We start from the raw sequence: 20,557 nt of genomic DNA, 5'->3' as shown, positions 1-20,557 counted from the left end.
CTGGCAATCCAAAAGGTGGAAAGGCCCATGGCTGGCATGTGCCATACTGCCAACCCAACAAAGGAGGGCCAAGGGGTTGGCCATCAGCTGTCCCTCATGCTGGCTGATGGCTCCCCATCATCAGCTGAGTACTCAGGTTACCCATTACCTGACCTGGCCACTGCATTAACCCGGACGGTAGCCATGATGAGGAACTGAAAGAGTAGGAAGGTGTTGTGGGACCCAGGGACCCAGAGGCAGTGGCCTGACCCCAGGGTCTCCGTGGCCAGGTGGCATGCCTGCTGTGGCAGGGGTGACTTACCCTCTGCTGTGCTGTGCTGCACCACCGCGGCAACTTGGCCCCCATCTCCTGGTCCTTCCGGCTCCACTTTGAATACTGCTCCCCCTCTGGCACCTCCTGCACCTCCTGGCTGGTACTAGCCGCCACCAGACCCGCTGCGGACTCAAGAGCAGAAATGCGTTTGAGGGGCTCCCGCTGCATAGCCACCCTAGATGCTGCCCTGACTGGCCTGGCATGCTTCTTGGTGCCACTTACTGGAGGGGCGGCCTTCCTAGATGCCATCTTGCCTCAGCGTACAGTTTTCCCCAGCTTACAGATCTCTGCCCTATATGAAGCACTCAAGAACTACTATATTATTATTATTAATGTTCAATTTATTTGTTTATTTTTATTGCTTCTTGCCAAATGGAAGTCAGACAATGAGGACACAGGCATCCCCCACAGACACACCAGTCTGCCCACAGGGCCTATAGGCAGCCTGCACAAAATGTCTGCCCCTACAAAATGGCGGTCCGTTCGTAAAATAGAGCCTACCAAGAACAGGCCATAGTTGCTGCCCAGGCCAGGCCTGACTATCCCCAGGAGGAGGGAGAAATGGGCAAACCGCCCTGCAAGGGGAAACTGGGCAAACCACCCTACAAGTCCCGTAGGCCTTTGGAAAATGGGGGGGGGGAATGAAAAGAAGGCCAAAACTACCTCCACACACTACCAACGCCACTCTGACTTTCGGCGGTGCCGAGCAGCCACCAGAATCGCCCCCACTGGTCCCCTGAGCTCACTGGGGGGGGGAGCCAAAGCATGAACCCCCCAACCCCGCTGCTGTATTCCTACCATGGCCACGGCCTACAAACCACTCCAAAAGGAGGGGGCAAAGCCAGGCGCATTCGTCCCCACCACTACTGAGGCCGTGCCGCCGAAAGGGCCTTGTGAGTGCCCCGCTCTGCTGCCTCCATAGCAAACAGCAGCCGCTGCTGCAGCATCAGGAAGGAGCCGGCACAATGTCGGGCCTGAGCTCCCAGCAAGGAGGACAAAGCTATAGCCCTAGTCGCTCCCAGGAGCAATTCCATGCAACGAATAAATGGCAGGAGCTCAAAAAGCCTCCTGCTCTGTCTGATCACACGGAGCAACTGAAGCCAGAGGGGGAGGAGACACCTTCTCCGATGCCTGTCTCTGCCCCCTGGCAGGTCCCAGATGCCTGGGAAGAAGAGAAGTCTGCCTCCTTCTCCTTCTGGGGGGGCAAACTTCAGCCCCCAGCAAAGCCTCTGCAAGGCAGCTGGGAAGGGCCGCATTAGCAGCTCTCATCATATTGCAGAAGCAAATTTCATTGGTGTCCCTGAGTTCTAGTATTATTGGAACGGGAGAAAATTCTCTCTTTATGTACTTTTACCACTCCCTGTATAACTTTATGAAACCTCTATAATGTTTTTAAAGTTATTTTCTACACTAAATAATCCCAAGCATTCAAGCCTTTCCAACTTGATCATTTTGATTTTTCTTTCAATACCCTTTCAGCTCTATGAAATCTCTTTTTTATTATGTATTGAGCTTTGATATAGAACTAAAATTTAAAAAGGCATAAAAACAATAAGGAATGACAATCAGTTGAGAACAATGCTCCTATTCCATTATAAACATAAACACCCCCCAAAAAAATTAAAGTCTATTTATAGTGTCTGTATGTCCTGGTCATTCCATTATCTTTTCTTGCTATTACACAAAACAGTTGGCATCACTGGTGTATATTTAAAAGAAAGAAGAAAATAGAGAGGAATGCATACTAAATGAAAAAGAGGGATACAAGATCAAACACACACAAGGGAGAAGGAACCTGCTAGAATAAGCATATGTGCTCAGACTCACTTCGTCCATCATTAAAACGAGAGGTAGCGTTCCACTGTCCTAAACAGTGTAAAAAGACACTGAACTTAAACTGGGAAAGGCAGAAGCTGAAGATGGCTACTGCCACACCCTGATACTGATTGCCTTTCTCTACTACACAACACTATTATGTTTGTTACGCTTCCTGCCTCTCCCAACTGTTCCCACTTCTCATTTCGTGTCTAGCAAGACTACAAAGCCAAAACACATCTTGTGAAATTTTACCTGACGCAGGTCTGAAGCCCGATGAAGCAAAGCCCAAACAGACTGCCTTTTATCTCTGCCTAGTGAGATTCCCCCCCCCCCCCGCCCCCAGGCAGGTGCAGCAGATGGAGGTATTCTAACAAATCCTCTGTTGCTGTTTTGTATCTATGGAAGAGAGGGTTAAGCAGCTATTTGCCTACATCCCAAAGGGACAATGGCTGCTACTTGCACTGGAGGAGAGGGAGTTACAGAACCATTTGTATATGTTTATGTGCAAGAGAAGGCATCTGATAACTGTAATACCGAGTAGGGGATCTCTTGGAACTGGAGGCTATGCAGGGAGCTCTGAAAATTTCAGAGCTAGCAGTTTGGCCTCTAATGTAGGCTTTCATCATACATTTGACCAAGTAATCACATACTGAATGTGCTGAATCTCAGCAGGTGTCAAAGCCATGGAAATAAATGTGTGTCCATTCTGCTGTCATATTGGCATGCATGAGCATATAAGCAAATTGGCTCTTAGCTTCACTGAAACTGCTGGACTCATGCATAGATAGCCAGACATAGGATTACAGTTTTATTATACTTCTGCTCTGTCACCTTTCCCAGGAACAGACAATTATAATCTGTAGTGAACCATGTCTGATTCTTATCACTTGAAATTCTTTTATAGACCATCACTGATTGCTGAGGGACTGATAAAAATACTTGAAGATGATACGTTAAATGGAGAAGTTATGAAGATTACAACAAAGAGAGGAATCCATTTTCATGAATACAGTCCACTGTAATTTCTGTCAGACAATAAATTCTAATACATTACCTCAGTTTGCTTTGAAGAAAAGAATACTGTTATTTACATAAAATAAAAAAATAAAGGTATGTTGGAATAAATGGTTCTGCAAAAAGAAAATCTTGGTTAATGTTAGTTTACCTGAATTTTTAAAAATTACTGTCAGTATCCCTTATGTGAAGGATGGGGGATGTTGCCAAAAATGGGTTTTTATATCAGAAATGTAATTGTTACTTATTTTATACAAAACGTCATTTCAATTATTGTAAAAATATTTATGATACTATCTAATTTTATTTGTGGCAAAACATTATAGAGCTAAGTTATAAAAGTCAGATAATTTAGATGTCAAGTGTGCTTTTAAAGTTTATCGCTAGAACAGCTGCAGCACACCCTTCAGGCATTCACAGTTACAGTGAAATCCTAAACAGAGCTACACCAGTCTATGCCCATTGAAATCAATGGACACAGACTGGTTTAAATCTGTTTAGGATTTCACTGTGAATCCCAAATATTGACACGGTCTGCACTGTGTACTGTCAGGGTCTGATTTACTTTTGCTATAATTGTCTAACTCAATGGTATTCAGAGTGTGGATCAGGATTCGGACCCAAAAGTGGGTCACAGCTTTCTTACAGGTGGATTGGAAGGCCAGGAGAGATGAAGTCAAGCAGGGAAAATTGGCGGAAGAGACTCTGAGATAGCAAATTTGGGTTTTTCTCTGCATAGTGTGTGAAATGGCCATAAAATACAGCTTGCTGTTCAGTAATGTTATATATTTATAAACACTAAACTTGGAAAAATAAAATATACATTTGTTCAATATTAACTGGTGAGATTCCTGCATTTATTTGGGTGGGGGGAGCATCATGTAGTTACTTTATAAATGATTCCTGAAAAATACAGTAAGTTTAGATTCCTCTACAAATTATTTGAGAACCGCTGGTCTAATTAGTGCATAGGATAAGAATAATATTGGAAGCTGTCCATTAATCTTACTGTATACAACCATTAGCTTTACAAAAAAATGAATTTAAAAATATTGTCTTTGGCTATGGGACAGGCATTGTACTAAGCACAAAGGCAATGATGTAACATTCACTGAAGCTAATCATTTCTGTAGGCACTGTACCAAGCCTCCCCAAACTATCACAATTACATATTCTGAGCCCAGTTCAAAGTTACAATTTATTTAAGCAACTGGCACCAGAAGTGCCAGTTGCTTAAATAAATTGTAACTTTGAACTGGGCTCAGAATATGTAATTGTGATAGTATTGTGTTATCAGTTCAGAACCTGCTTTTGTTTAGTACATTAATTTTCCATAGTATTTATGCGATAGTAGCAACAATTCCTAGTTATCTAATAAGAATTGAAGAAATATATGCCACAATTGACATACAACAATGAATTATTTGCCAGTATAAAATAAATATAAGGCTACAACATATCAAAAATAAAAGATTAACTGTTGTAAATTAATAGTTCATCATTTACCATATGTTGCCCTGAATGGCATAATTAAATCTGAAACTTGAGATATTGATACATTTGAGAGTCACATGCTTGTGACTCTAAAATTTATTTTTCAATTGCTAGGATGAGGTGGGGGACAGAATTTAATAAGACAGAGAAATTAACAGTTCAGTCCTCAGGGGAGGGGGACATGCCAAAAGTGCTCTGGAAGCAGACTAGTTCCCACCACGATGGTGTATCTGTACACCAACATAAACCTCATTTATGATGGAGGAGCACCCAGGCACTGCTACACCAGGGTTTCCTGCCAGAAGGCAGCTGCAGTGGCTGGGCACTGGCAGATCTGGAGCATAAATCCTTGGACCAATGGTGGGACGGATGGGACGGGGGTGGGGTGGGAGTTAGTCAGCTCCCTAAGCCCTTCCAGCCTCAGAAATACATCCAACAGCTGTGGAAAGTTACGCCTTGAAAAGGGTGGTGTAGCCCATAGGTGCCCATGTTATGGGAAAAGTCATCTTCCCCCCATGCACATCCCCTCCCAAATGGCCCAGAGGAGCACAGGACGCTGACTAAAGCCACAACCAATCTGCTTGCACCCCAGCAGCAGACGAGACACCTCCCCGGCACCCAGTCATGCCCCTCCATGCTACATGAACACTGGCCAATGTGACTATTAACTCAGTGAGTGCGGGCGTGGCACATGGCTCTGCCCAAGAACCTTCTGCCATGGGGACTTAGAGCCAGAGACACCTTGGTGGTGAAGAAAGAGCACGGAGAAGGCACATAGCAAAACTGACCAAGCATTTTGTGCTCACACACGAGAGGAGAGCTAAGTCCAGAATGTCTGACTAACATCTCCCATTCAAAAGTGCAAGAGTCCAGTTGCATCTATAAGACTAACCAAATTTGTGGTAGGGTATAAGCTCTCATGACTCACAGCTCACTTATTCAGATACAGCTAGAATGTGAGGCCATCTGTCTCACATTCTTGGAGAGAGGAGTGATTTCAGATGCCAATTGAAAATAGCCAGAAAATGACAATAGCAGATGTGATTGGATTATGTGGGCAGGGCCATAGTGAGGATAGCCGGTACCCGTGGGCAGCTCAAGGGCTGTTGCTGCCCCCCTGAGCACTTGTGTGTGCGCACATGCACCTAGACTGTGCGATGATGTCATTGTGTGTGACATCATCGTGCAAGGCACGCCAGCCAGTTGGAGGGCTGGGAGGCCACCCGCTCAGTTGCCCCGCGCTGCCGCCACCAGCACGCACTTCTAGCCAGGCACAGCTGCTGCAGGCCAGGTGCACCCATCGGCATGGCAGGTGGCCGGGGCGGTGTGCGGACAGCCTCCCAGCCCTCCATCTCAGCTGCCAGTGCTGCTGCTGCCAGTTCTGTGGTGCACGCTCCCAGCTGGCAGCCACATCCAGCACCCCCTCTTTGTCGGCGCCAGGGGCAGGCGACCCCCCCTGCCCCCCCATAAATCCGGCCCTGTAGGTGGGATATACCGGGGGGAGGGTAGGTGTGGAGAAATCAGCATTGGTAATGAGACAGGAAGCCTAGATCTCGATTCAGTCCAGGTGGATGCATTGTCTTGAGCTTTATGATCAGTTGCAATTCAGCAGTCTCTCTTTCTGATCTCCCTTTGAAATTTCTTGGCAGAATAACCACTACTTTTAGTTCAGCAGCTGTATATCCCAGAAGGCTAAAATGTTCCCTCACTGGTTTTTGACACCTGTTCTGATACATAGGGATCATTCTCTGTTTAACAACAGTATACCTTATGTATTTTAAAATCATTAACTCCAGTGTTCTATATTATAAATGGAAGTTATGCTTGTTTCTGTTTTAACCCTGGCTGGCTTGAAGTTGTTGGCTGAGAGGAAATGAAACACACATACAAAACTCAAACACTCTTGTCATGACAAATGGGCAAAATAAAATAAATGGTGGCAGCATATATAGGAGAAGTAAAACTCTTTCCCTTTCCCCAGTAGCCTTAGGCAGTAGTTGGGTGAAGGGAAGTAAATATAGGGAGCTGGCTGCCTGTTTGGTGGAGTCTCTGGGAAGAGAAGGGGCCCAGTGTGGATTTCAGTCAGGGCTCTCGGCCTGATAAATAGAGAGACAGGTGCCATATTGCGACTGCCCTTAACTGCCTATGAAGCCTCTGATCCTGTGAAGTATATGGTGGACGGCAATGTGTAAAGGGGGGGGGGTCATCACTACATCACTGGCATTGATGTTACTCCCCATGCTCCTAGAAATGACATCAGTATGTCGCTGGGGGGGCACTAGGAACACTGGTATTTAGACAAAACAATATAGTTTAACCATAGAGTTTTAGCCAAATACCACAGCATCCCCAGTATCTCCCAGTGATGTGCTGACTTCACTTCCAGGTGCACAGGGAGTGACGTCAACATGTCAGTACACTGCCAACACTCACACACCGTTTCCTGCCATTTTCCTCTGCCAGACACCTCAGTGGCTGTGGAAAGCGCCTTCTGGCAGCAGGTGATCCTCCGGCAGTACCAGAAAAAGAATAGACCTGTTTATACCCTATATTCCTCCACAAAGCACCTTACTTCATTCTCATCTCATCTCCTCCTCCACACAATTACCCTGTGGGATAGGTTAGGCTGAGAATGTGTGACTGGCCCAAGGTCACCTATTGAGAACCATGGCTGGATCTGAAACTCTAACTACCACACGTCTCCATAGTTTCCATATGGTAGCCTCTGTTGGATAGTAGAGAGCAGATGGGTCTGCTAGAGGTTACTGCTGCTTGTTGCTATTCAACAGCAGCCAGCATATAAAAGCCAGTCTGGTGTAGTACTGACAGGCCTGGCCTCAATAACTCCTCCCACAAAGGCCTAAACAGCCCAAGAAAGGGCTCTAACCCTTCCCCCTGCTTTTTACTGAAAGGAACCAAGGCTTGAAGGCTGGCAATTTTGTTGTCTTTGCCTAGAACTCCCCCACACACAAGGAGCACCTGAGAGGGCATCTGTTTCTTAAAGGTACAGGCACTGCTTCTATTTTGTAACTTTTTTTAGACTTCAACATTTTCTGCCAATTTGGGACTTTGTAGAAAAAACTGTCTTGTCTGCTCATGGCTTCAATCTCCAGATTGAAGTATCCTCAGAGTCAGCCTCTTTAAGAATTAGATATATTAAAAAGTGGGGCCCCCAAGGATTTGCAGAGGTATCTCATTTCTCCCCTCCCACTATTTCCTCTTTGCCTTCCCTAAAAGTCCGCATAGCCTCTCCCCTTTTCCTGCTTCCTTCTCTCCTTCCCACCCACCAGCTACCCTACCTTTATCTGTTCCTGTCTTCAGCTTTCCCTCCTTCCCTCCCTGTGGCAACTGCTGCCCAGGAGAAATGGCCAAGTTGCAGAGTTCCAGCTAAGCCTGGCCCAGTTGCATGGTCTTCCCCTTCCTAACCAACCTTCTTTTTATCTGCCCATCAGTTATATGTCTTATTTTTTCACTTCATTTATAACTCGCTTTTCTCCTCAACGGGGACCTGAGGCACCTTACATTATTCTTCTCCATTTTATCCCTACAACAACCCTGTGAAGTAGGTTAGGCTGAGAATGTGTGACTGGCCCAAAGTCACCCAGTGCGCATCCACAGCAGAGTGAGGATACAAACCTATATCTTGCAGATCCTAGTCTGAAAATCTAACCCCTGGCTATAACAACTACATTGGCTTTCATGGGATGGCTGCTGTCGAACAAATGCAAGCAGATGAACCTGAGTGAGTCACGCATGTCATGTGGAAGTATGTTATTTTGTGACTGCTGCCAGGCCTGGCCCCAATAAGTCCTCCCTTAAAGACCAAAACAGACTTGAGAAGGGTTCTTCCCCCTTTCCTTTATTACAGAAACCAGGGCTGAAAATCTGGCAATATTGTCATGGTTGTCTAGCAATGGCCACTGACAACATCTTTTTCTTTAGATTTCAGATTTTTCTGCACACCCGGAGCTTGTAGAAACATCTGTATTGTCTGCCCATGGTCCCAATATCCAGATTTATGTATCCACAGATGTGGCCATGCTTAGAATTAGATATATTAATAACACTATTGCAGTATAGCATAGTAGCAATTATCATTTTTAAAGCTAAAAAATAGCTCTGTGGTAGTGCGGAGAAGGGAAGGGAATCATGTGGATGATTTCCACATCTGAAGAAGTGAGTAGTGACTCACAAAAGCTCATACTAAAATAAAAATTAATCTTTAAGGCGCCACTGGTATAAGAGAGCCAATTTGGTGTAGTGTTAAGAGCGGGGGACTCTAATCTAGAGAGCCGGGTTTCATTCCCCACTCCACCACTTGAAGCCAGCTGAGTGACCTTGGGTCAGTCACAGCTTCTAGCTCTCTCAGCCCCACCCACTTCACAGGGTGATTATTGTGGGGATAATAACAACACACTTTGTAAACCACTCTGAGTGAGCATTAAGTTGTCCTGAAGGACGGTATATAAATCGAATGTTATTGTTATTATTAAAAGTTTGCAATTCTGTATTTGCACATCCTATCCCTCTGAGCTGCAATACTGTTCAGATCTTGTTTATTTGCCCCAGAAAACTGGCAAAGGGACTTTAGACTATTAAAGTTGCATGCGCAAAGTTATTAAGGTGCCAGGTTTGCCATTCCTCAGCTTCTGTCTAAAACGAAAGGGGTAGATGAGTCACATTTTCTTTGTGACGTGGGGAAGAATAGAGAGATACTGCATTTATGTACTTTGTAATTGTCTAAAGCACAATTGTTCCAAATGTTGTATGGTGTCAGATTTCCAGGTGCTTGTATAGGGTAAGCCTGAGCTGAGAAATCCAAGTCAGAATCGCACCTGAACCACAAGAAAGCCAGTCAGCATGAATGTAAAACCAAAGTCCAGTGGTGCCTTAAAGATTAATTTTTATTTCAGTATGAGCTTTCGTGAGTTACTGCTCACTTCTTCACATGTGGAAATCAAACTTAGAATGATTTTATGGGGCAGGTTGGGCGGGGTGGGGATTAAGATCAAGGATGAATTCTATCATGGCATGAGTCTTTCAAGTGCAGATTCATTATGTGGAAAAAGAAAACTTGAGAATGATTCTCAGGTTGATTTCCATACATATCTGATTTCAGCACTAATTCACAATATCTCATCTTGAAATAAACGTGCTAGTCTTTAAGGTGCCGCTGGGTGTCTGCTTTATTTTGCAGCAACGGACTAACACAGCTACCCTTTTGCAATCAGCATGAACATATATCCATTTTTATACAGAAGTATACTCTGTTTTTTATGGCTCTTTCACCTAATGGGACTAGATGGTCTTGGACCACTGGTTTTTATTATTAATTTGTTTTGATTGTAATCAAAATATATTACATGGTTTTTGTTTTTGGATTCTACAGAGGCTAGAAATCAATGAGTTATTACGTAAATCCCACCTACCTGCTGCAATCTTGTTGGAATAGAGAAGGTTAACACGTGCCCAGGGTGGGATGCAGACCCTAGCACATGTTCTCAGATATATTTATATTTGTATATCATATAGTTGGGAAGGAGAAGTATTAATAATTTTACCTGCAGAGTAATTTAGTTTGATATTTAGAATCCATGTTTGAATGACTGCTTGAATTGTTGCTTCTAAGTGAGAAACAATACAAATTAGTTCGTAGTTTATGTTTGTAGACTGAAATAATTTTTTTTAAAAAGGAGGGCGTGCTCAAAACTTTAATGAAATTTGTTGTTTCAGCTCACAAAGTAGATTTTTTAGCTCACAACACTGCTCAGCTTAGAGGGAACACTGCTTGTAGCTTCCACATTTTGGAACCACCACCACCCCCTCTCTTATGATAATATTTTCTATTGTGAAGTTTCTGTATTCTGATGTTAGAACACTACACTATTAGTCATTCAAAATGAAGAGCAAATACTCTTTGTTAACAAAGTGTACTCCTATATGCATAGGAGAGCAGGTATGAAGCAATGCGTGTTGAAAGTCTGTCTGAGTAACAGGAAATGTGTAAACCCTTTTTTCCAGTGTGTTTTTAAGTTATCCATCTTCTTAAAAACATAATCAACTATAATAAAGAGTTTGTCATGTTCCTATGTAGCGTCTAAATGTTGACTTTTGATTAGAAAATGAATGTTTTCATGTGGAACCAATTGGAATATTATCCTAATTTGGTATCTTTCTGTTACTTTCAATTCTCACTTGAAAGTTACATGTTTCTCCGTTGTTACATCCCCTTGCATATACACACTCTGAGCAAGACTGCAGTGAGGAACATGACACGGGAGATTCAGTGTCTTCTGAGAAAACCACCCATGATATGTAAATCTACTCACATGTCAAATACATTTTAAAATTTGGTTTTTAAAGATGCATGAATTCACAGTTTGGGAGATAGCTGCTCAGGTTTAGGTGGCATTCGTCCAGATCTATAATGTTTCTACAGCCTGCAGCAAAATACCAGATTTTGTATCATTTAATCTTTAATGGGGAGGGCAAGGTCTACTGCAGCAGAGCTAATTTTCAGAAGAGCTAAAGGAAGTGAGATATACAGATTGGAGCCCATGGATCTGTTCTGCTAACAGTGATGCCTTCCTTTGACACAAGGAACCTTCCTTTGATGCAACAGGGTTTTTTTCTAGCAGAAGCTTTTTGCATCAGGGAAAGACTCATGGTGCCCCCCCCCCAAAAAAGCAGTGTAGTTAGTGAATAACTCCTAAGAATATCACCTCAAATTCTGTTCTGAAATTACCATCTAATTCTGTCACAATAATTGGTGACTGAAATTCATTCAAGCGTAACCCGCTTAAACCACCACAAGAAAAGCAGGGAATCAGACCATTTAACACTGACTTCTGCTGAGACAAATTGGCACATATATGGAATTGATTCTTATATTTCACAACATTTTTCTAAAATATCCCTTCTAAGACAACCTATTCATTGCTATGGAATCTTTCAACAAATCTTTCAGCAAAACATCAGTCCTTGAGCACTTCCGTAGCGATTTCTCGGTCCATCGTTCAAATCTTAGTATTTGACCGAAACCATTTTCCTTTTTCACACTTCATAATCGTATAAGCTTCCAGTTATTCAAAGTAAAAAGTCCAGACTTATTCAGCCTTTCTCTGTAAAGTAGGTTGTTCCAGATGACTCTAGTCAGACTCCGTTCAGATACAGGTCTGCACTTAAAAAACCCTAAGCACCTAGTTTGCTTTTCTATATCTGATCATTTAATTCCTGGCAAGAGGTATGCCTCAATAACATTTTTAGGTTCATTAAAGGGTATAGTACACAAGTAAATACTATTAGAAAATCTCTGCTTCTGTTCTAAGCCTTCATTAAAACATAATTTTTCCACATTCTTAACACTGGCTAGATCAACAAAAAAACATACTATCCATCGTAAATTCATAGTTAAAGGAGAGCAATTACATGAGTTCAAGAAAGTATCTTACACCAAAGATAAGCAGGCCAAGCATGATCAATTCCACTTCCAATATTTATAGGTTTTGAGAATCATCTCTGAACAATAGCTTAACTGTCCCACTTGATAAGGGTGCACATTCTTGTCTGGCTAATTATCTTAACTTCAAACACCATACAAGGTTATGTATATTTGAGATGTCTTCTTAAAATATATGAAAATTGTAAGTTCATTTTTTCTACTTTTTATCTTAAGCCTATGTAAAAAATAGTGACCACAAGTTTCTCGTACATATGAATATGTTTTTGGCCTCAACCAATACCCCCATCCTGGAATCATATCTCCATCTCTGTGAAACTGAACATTCTTTCCATTCTCAGGCACTCTCTGAACCAGAGTCTCAACTCATGGTATTAATTGATATGGATTAGATGGCTCTTCCAATCTATGCAAAGTTGTGTTACTACTTTGTTTTGTGCCCCTCTCCACGACTATTCTGTTGTGAGTCGCTCGACTCCCTTTCTGGCATATCTAACCATGAGGGCGAGCTAATTCTGTCTCTGCATACAGAGACATCCTCTATGATCTTCTCTGGTCAAATCCATCAACTGTTCTTCTGTATTTTTGGCTTTATGTATCACAAGGCGCTCCATCTCTTGCCCTGCCCCACCCTTTCTCCAGTTCTATCACATTTTTATCCATGCCTTCTGAGGATCCCTCCATTTTATCCTTACAAAACCCCTGTGTGGTAGTTACACTGAGGGTGATTGGCCCCAATGAGCTTTATGAACAGAACCCAGATTCTTTAGTCATAGTCCAGTATACTAGCAATTATACCACAATGACTTTTATTCTAGAAGTTCTATTACATCTATAATAGTAATTCTGTTTGAGACTGTGCAACTATGCTAAATGCACCATGGATTTACATAGCTACATTTTGATAGTTTCTCTTTTATTTTCAGTCCCTTTCTTAATAATTGCCTTTTGAAGCAAGTTTGATTGAGCCTGGCAGGCGCAATTTCTTTGGTCATTAAAACAGAGGAAATTTTAATTGTATTGGGGGAGTTTCTGCATGAATGTGTCTGGTCAGAAGTCAGACAGGCTGACTGGAAAATAGCAATAGGTATTGTTTGCCTGAGAATTAAATGTGTTCCTTAATAGTTAATGTGTTGGCTCTAACTTCAAGAATATAAATGGCAGCCAAGATTATGAAGTTTGGTTCCAAAATGATGCTCTCACCTCATTAGAAGTGAAGGGTGCAAAACGTATCCCTCGAAAAATATTATCTTTCTGAAAATGTTTGTTATTATTCTCTGGAATTATTGGATAACTCTTGGATTTCTTAAATTGGACTTATCAGATGTAGATAGGTATTGGAGCGGTAAGAAACCAAGAACAAATTTGACATATATTATTATAGGTATGTTCAATTATAATGCTATTTTGGTTAGAAATTAATAGACAGATTAATCTTATAATATTCACTGGATGTTAATCCATTTACTGCAATATTGGGGTACATTCTTTCTTCCTATAACTTTCTTCTGGCTTGTTTGTTTCATTTTGCAGCTTGACCCTGCTACACTACCCTACATCTGTCCCATGCAATGATTCTGCGTGATTCTCAGGCAAAAGGATGTAGGCACTGGGAAGGTATAAGGGAACACACAACACATTCCCAGTGAGCATTTATCTCCCCAGTATCTCATATGGGGAAAGTATATATACTTTAAACAAGTATGACTCTCATCAAAGGTGGAGCTGGCAAGAACTCTTGAACACATGAAACTGTCTTAATTGTTAGCAGTCCAATCTACCCTCATGTTAATAGGAATAATGAATATGGCAATATCATAAGCCCCTCTCCTCATGTGCTTTAAACGTAGAAATTCTACTTGGCAATGCAGGAAATGACTGCCAACCTCTGACTAGGAGCTGGAAAACTACTGTCATGTGAATCACCAGGCAAGACTAGCTTTCAGCCCCACACCCCGGAGATGTGCAAAGACCCTCAGACAATAGGATCTTCCAGGAGTTCCTGAATTAATCATCTCCACACCCTGCTGGTTTTCTTATCTGCTGTCTCATTCCGAGCTATTCAGGGCTCTGGTAGCCTCATCTATCCAGCCATCACAGGTAATCCGTCATCACTGATAACTTTCACTTCACCCAGGAAAGCTTAATCAAAACCTTCCCATTTCTTTGTCTCACCCCAGAGACAGCCATTAAGTTAATGTTTTTGGCAGAAGATGCAATTCTGTCCCAAGATATGTTCCACAGTATCACTGGACTACCTGCTGCCCCATTCAGTGTGTGTTCCAGACCTACCCACGCACCCTTGATCTGCATGTCTGAGCCCCTCTCTCTTCTTGCTGCAAAGCTCTGGACACTGAAGCTGTTCCCCTTCCAGACTGGTAACTATAACCCCCAAACCCTGAAATTCTATCCATTTCCTGCTTTTCCTAGGAAACTCCGTATGTGTGTGATGTGTGTTCTTGTATGATTGCTTTTGATATCCCATTAATAAGAATCATTCTTCAAACACTTGCTTGGTCATTTTGAGAGTCCTCTGAAGAAAGGGACCTCGTAAAAATTGGTGGAAGATCCTGCTAGTTATCCCTTCTCACTAGCTCGTTTCCTTGCATGCTAATTTCTCCAACTCACAAGGAGACCTGCCCATTTGGGTAGCATGAACATATACTGACTCATACCCCTGTTCTACCAAGATCAATATTGTAAACTGGCAGTGGCTCTCCAGGGTCTCAGGCAGAAGTCTTCCGTATCACCTACTATGTGATCCTTTTTTATCTGGAGATGCCGGGGATTGAATCTAGAGATGGGCATGAACTGGAAAAAACCTGAACCATGCAGTTTGTCAAATTTCACAAACCACGAATCACGAACTTTCACGATTCTGCCCCGGTTCGCGAGCCGGTTCATTTGGTTCATGAAAACCTCACATCCAGGTTAGAAAACCATCACTTCCGTGTCAGCAGAAGGTCACTTCCGTGTCAGCAGAAGGTCTGCAGGAAGTCCATCCCCTGTTGCCTAGGAAACTGATTGATTGGCACCAGACTGTCTGGAGTCACAAACCAAAAAATGAACCAAACGAACCAGCCTAAAGTTTGTGGTGGTTCGTCAGAAATGGGATCTGATGAATTGTGGTTTGCAAACCACGAACCGGCCTGGTTCGTGCTTAATTTTGGTTCATATTTCGGTTTGTGCCCATCTCTAATTGAATCTGGGACCTTCTGCATGCCAAGCAGATTCTGAGCCCCAATCCCTTCCCCAAGAATACAAAACTCATTGTTCAGCCAGCAACAACCTTATTAGCACCACTGCAGAAAAAAAAGGGCAGACTAAAACCCCTGCATGAGACACACAGGAGCAATCCTTTAACTACACACTCAAGTGGGTGCACAGCATCAGGTACTAGGAGAAACGCACAGCTCAGTGGAAATGCACAGATGAAGCATAAATGGTCTCCCAGTTCAAGCCCAGCATGGAGCCAGGTATAAAACAGTGTCTGGCATCATCAAACAGCATTGCTTGGTGTTGATCATTCAAGGTGATTGGTTGCCCCACATGCTAATAATATTGGCTAGCAATCTCCCATGCACAATTCCCCTGCTGTATTCAGGTGTTTCATTATTAGCACTACCTAATTCATCCCTGCAGTCCTTGTACTCCAACCTTCCCCACTCTGTTTGGTGTACCAGTTAAAGTGTTGGATTATGATCTGGGAGACCCAACTGAATGTGTGATCTAACATCACTGAGAAGCATGACAAGTGAGGCAGTTTACTTGTTGAGTTTGATTCATGATTCTTTCACAGGGGCTGAAGTGAAATCATCAAGTGATGAAAATATGTAGGAGAACCAGCCTGAAGAGTCAATAAGCTGGATAAACAACGATCTTCAGAGCCTCATGGCTGAAACAGTGGGAATTCTATCACAATGTTTCAATTTCATTTGATTCTCTCATTTACCAAGACAACGATTTCAGAGTTTTTAACAATACAGAACACTTCCTGCATATATAAGTTATAGAGCTCTCAAATCTGCAAGCATAAAATTAAAAAAAAACCTTTGCAATTATTTAATAACATAACCGTGCTATCTTGTATAACTAGATCAAGTTAAGTACTTGTGCATCTGCTCTAATCAAACATACCCCACTTTCGAATCGTTTTGAAGGGATACTAGCCCGTTAAAGCCAAAGAACTTTTTCAAAAATAATAAGAATTAGCTTTTGAAATGCTTCTTCATTACAAACTTGGAGAATTCGCCAGTCTTTAGTTTGGATAAAGAACTGCAGGATCCTTTTTAGCTCTTTGTGTACCAAACAGTTACAGAACAGAACTATGTTTGATTTTGTCATCCCAGATGATGAACACGTGACCCCGGGACTAATAAGCATCCCAAAGGGATGCTCATAATGAAGCTTCTTATCTCTGCCCATCGTGGTTTCCTTTGTTTGCCAGCACATTTCTTGGGAAGAACTTGGGGAAATAATCTTGCTTTTTGCAAAATGTTCTCATGGGGGGAGGGAGTTGATTATTTGGATGGTAACATGGAATTTATATTATATATCAAGGTCAGAATTCAGCAGAGTCAGGAAAAAGCATATTAAAAGTCAATAATGTTGAAGTGATCAGGAGGGGTAATTAAAGCAGAGAAACTGGCACCCATTGAAAGCTGTACATAGAAAAAAATGATAATGAAAGTGCCTTTTGTCTCCATTATTGACTAGAATGAAACAAAACAAAATCTGGAGTTCCATCATGTTAGATCAAAGAAAGAAGATGTCTTAGAAACATTTTGGCTGAACATTTTGTAAAGACTGAAAGGGCAGAACGAACAAGGTCAGATGGAAGGAGAGGACGAATGCTTCCCTTTGTGTGGTCCTCAGATACTTTAGGAGCAGAACAAGTAACAGCTGCTGAAGCAAAGGACTCTAGGTTGCCCAGCAAGCATTTATATCTGACTGGAGTCAGGAAAAGACATTTGAGTCACCTGCTTTAGAGGAAAGTTATGCAAAAAGCCAATGTTGCTAAACTGCTGTCATCTGATGGACCATCTCCACCATCAGGACGAAGCTTTGAAACTCACAACAGCTTTATCAGATACAAAGCTTCAAGCCTTAACATCCTTGACCATGTAGATATTTGGAAGCTGAAGCTATGCAGCAGAAAGCTATGCAGCTCCTTGAGCTCGAGGAACATCCCGCTTTCAGTCAGGTCAGTAACACGCATAACCCATGACAATGAATGCAGATCTTCAGTTTTACGTAAAGATAAACTGGAAAATACAAATGTTTTGGAGGTAAGTCAGGACGTGTGGTGCTCTTAACTCATTAGCTTCTTGATTATCATTGAGTAACTGCTGATTATGTACAATGCTAGTCCTGCTTTCATAAGAGAAAAAAAATATTTTGTCAGGAAAAAAAATGAATTAAAAAAGCAACACACTCAGATAAATAACCAGAGCAAAGAGGACATTGACTGTATTGTCAGGGAGAGAAATTGACAGTCACTGATATCATCTAGTGGGTCTTTAAGGTGATACTGGACCCAAATCCCCTTTTTTTGCTATATTCCCTTTTGCCTTCAACAGGTGATGGTCTGACCACAGCTCAGGCTGTATTTCCAATGCTGTATTTCCAATGCTGAAATGAGACTTTCCCTCAAAGGCTCAGTGCAACATATTACGTCCAAGGTGTGGCCTCTTTCATGCATATGGCCTGTCACTATTTGAGAGAGACCCGGGGTTTCCAGGAGAACTGAGCATGGCTCAGAAATGAGCATGGCTGAGAACTGAGAATGGCTAAGCAGCCATTTTCTCCAGGAGAACTGATTTTTGTGGCCTGGAGAAAAGTTGTAATTCTGGGAGTTCTCCAGTCACCGCCTGGAGGTTGGCAATCCTAGGGGGCCTAGGATGAGGTTTCTCATTTGGGAGAGCAGAAGTTCCTGGCAGTGAGAAAAAGGGCACTGGATATGATAAATATTTTCTGATCATTGCAAGCCAATGTACTTTAATGTTGGACTTTGACGACCTGAACTTCTTTGTGAGCTCACACACAAAGCTCTCTGAGTGATCCTGGGCCATTCACCAACTCTGAGCTTAATAGCTGTATTGTAAGGATAATAATAACACTGACTTTGTTCACTGCTCTGGGAGGGCACTGATCTGTTCAGAAGAATATTGTACAAATGAACTGTTACTATTTGTCATTTCTCTTCATTTGAGTAGGTAAATAATTTCTTGGCTTCTGAAGGACTCCGTCCTGAGTCAATCTAAGCCACTCCCATACTGATTCATGCTTTACTACTGTAACTTAAAATCACAACCATAGAATATCCTGTTCCACAGTTGTTAAGTAGTTTGGCTGCAAATCAGTACTGTACTGGTTCGAATCTCACTACTGCCATGAGTTCAAAAGGTGGCCTCTCAGGCCCAGCTCCCCAGCTGTATTATGGGGATAATATTAATAACACTGACCTTGTTCACTGTTCTAAGTGGGTCACTAATCTGTCTAGAAGAGTGGTATATAAGCACAGATTATTATTTACTCTTATTAATTTTGAATTACTATTACTAATGTATTTAACCTCGGTATGTGCTGATACACAGTTCCTTAAAAGAGGCCTACTAGAGAACTAACATGCAATCTTCCACTAGATACAGATAACTAAATTATTGTTATTCCAAAACTTGCTAACAATCTTGGGCCTAGCTCAGAAAAAGAGGGAGACACCCTGGGCCCCAGGGCTGGAAGCCACACCTAAATAGTTATCTGCTGCCGAAGAGAGGCCAGCTACTGGCGAATTGCAGGAGCCCTGCTGTGAATGGAAGGGAAAGAATGAGGGTCAAAGAGAAAGGAGGCAGAAGAGAAGATGGGAAACAAAAAAGAGGAAGTTCTGTCGTTATTCCTCTCTGCTCTGAAGCTTTCAGCGGCTCCAGAGTGGAGAAAGTTAACCCTGAAAGGGAAGCAGACGCTGAAATTACTGTACTTTTCTGCGTTGAGCCATCTGGTCTCTATCTGAATCCTTGTTCTAATGTCAAGATAAAATCAAAGACAGAAGCCAAAACCACCCACGGCCCCAAATATATTGACAATAGACCTCTTCACAATTTTTTTCCACAGGGAATTTGTTTACCTACTGTGAGATGTGAGAAAACTTCAGAAAAAAAATCTCTCTGCATTTGATTAAAATATTACTCGCGCTCAAGTTTCTACTAATGTGGGCCTCCAACGAAAAGGGCAAGCAAGTATGGTCAGTGTTGGTTAGATAAGGAAGAGAAAAGCTGAAGGGATATATGCAAATGGCCCATACAGTCCACCACCGGTACTATGCTGATCAAGTAACAAGTACTTTGTCAGTAACGTAGCCTGGCGTTCATCCAGTTAAGGAAATTAAAAGAAACTGAAAGAGAGCTTACTTGCCTGCAGGGTAGCTTGATTTTTATCTCAGATAACTATTTTTTTTAATGTTATGCAATGAAGACTTGACCTTTTCCAAATATTTAAGCTCTCTCTAGAACACTGAAGCTTAATATGCTGCATTAGGACAACACCCAAGTGCTGGCAACAAACAGATGGAAGAGAAAGATTATGGACTAAAAGGCAAATTGCCCTGGATCTGTAGGTGGTATAAACCCATAGCTGTTGAGGCAAAGAAATACGCTCTTGGTAGCTACCACACACATACATACAGAGAGAGAGAATTTTGAAAGCAATGATTTACGGTCTCGAGTGACACCAGACGCTAAAACGCCTTCTCCGTCTTTCACATGCCACGCTACATACCAGCAGGTCTTTTTTTCAGTGGGAACGCAGTGGAACGGAGTTCCAACACCTCTTAAAAATGGTCACATGGCCAGTGGCCACCAAGCAGCACGGAGGGCAATCTAAACTCCCCTCTGTCTGGAGATCAGGGGGCGGGGCCACCGGCCATGTGGCCATTTTTGCCAAGGGCAATTTAAACTTTTTTAAAAAAAACTCTTGTTCTAGCTGACTCAAAGTGACATCATTGTGCGGTCTTGAGTTCCACCACTGAGTTCCACCACCTCTATTCCCAGAAAAAAGCCCTGCATACTAGGTATGATCTACATTATGCAATGTCTGTGACTGTAGGTTTGCTGCATATCCTAGCATTTAAGGAGTATCAGCATTAAATTGCTATGCACTTACTACCTTCCTTCTTTTGAAAGTTCCAGAGACAGTATTTACTTGGTTTGGTTCCCTTTGGAGATGAGAGCGCTGGAAATGCACAGCTTTTATGGTAGCATTTGTTTTATTTACATATGTGCATTTGCACAAACAGAGAAATACCTACAAGGGCAGGTGCTTCAGGCAGCCCACAAGAGTCTCTGTCTGCTTCTTCCTCTGTCTCTTCCAGCTTCTTCACAGACCGAGTGAAAGACACACATTTGCACCATTCCTTCTGCAGGGGAGGTCACTTCCTTGTAGCCCAGATGAGTGCTTGGATGAAG

The 20,557-nt window shown here is 42.5% G+C and overlaps 1 protein-coding gene across 1 annotated transcript in view; it reads left to right on the top strand.

Moving 5' to 3' along the window:
• HPGD (15-hydroxyprostaglandin dehydrogenase) overlaps positions 1 to 3,984 on the top strand; it is a 32,063-nt gene extending 28,079 nt beyond the window's left edge. Inside the window, exon 7 of the mRNA XM_054989491.1 lies at positions 3,036 to 3,984. Coding sequence (XP_054845466.1) covers positions 3,036 to 3,153 — 118 coding nt within the window. The 3' untranslated portion in view covers positions 3,154 to 3,984. The remainder of the gene's footprint in view (positions 1 to 3,035) is intronic.
• Positions 3,985 to 20,557: the final 16,573 nt, after the last annotated feature.

The sequence above is a fragment of the Eublepharis macularius genome, chromosome 10 (genome assembly GCF_028583425.1).
Source record: "Eublepharis macularius isolate TG4126 chromosome 10, MPM_Emac_v1.0, whole genome shotgun sequence".
NCBI classification, from domain to species: domain Eukaryota; kingdom Metazoa; phylum Chordata; class Lepidosauria; order Squamata; family Eublepharidae; genus Eublepharis; species Eublepharis macularius.
The sequence above is the reverse complement of the archived record's forward strand: the minus strand, read 5'-3'. Positions and strand labels throughout refer to the sequence as shown.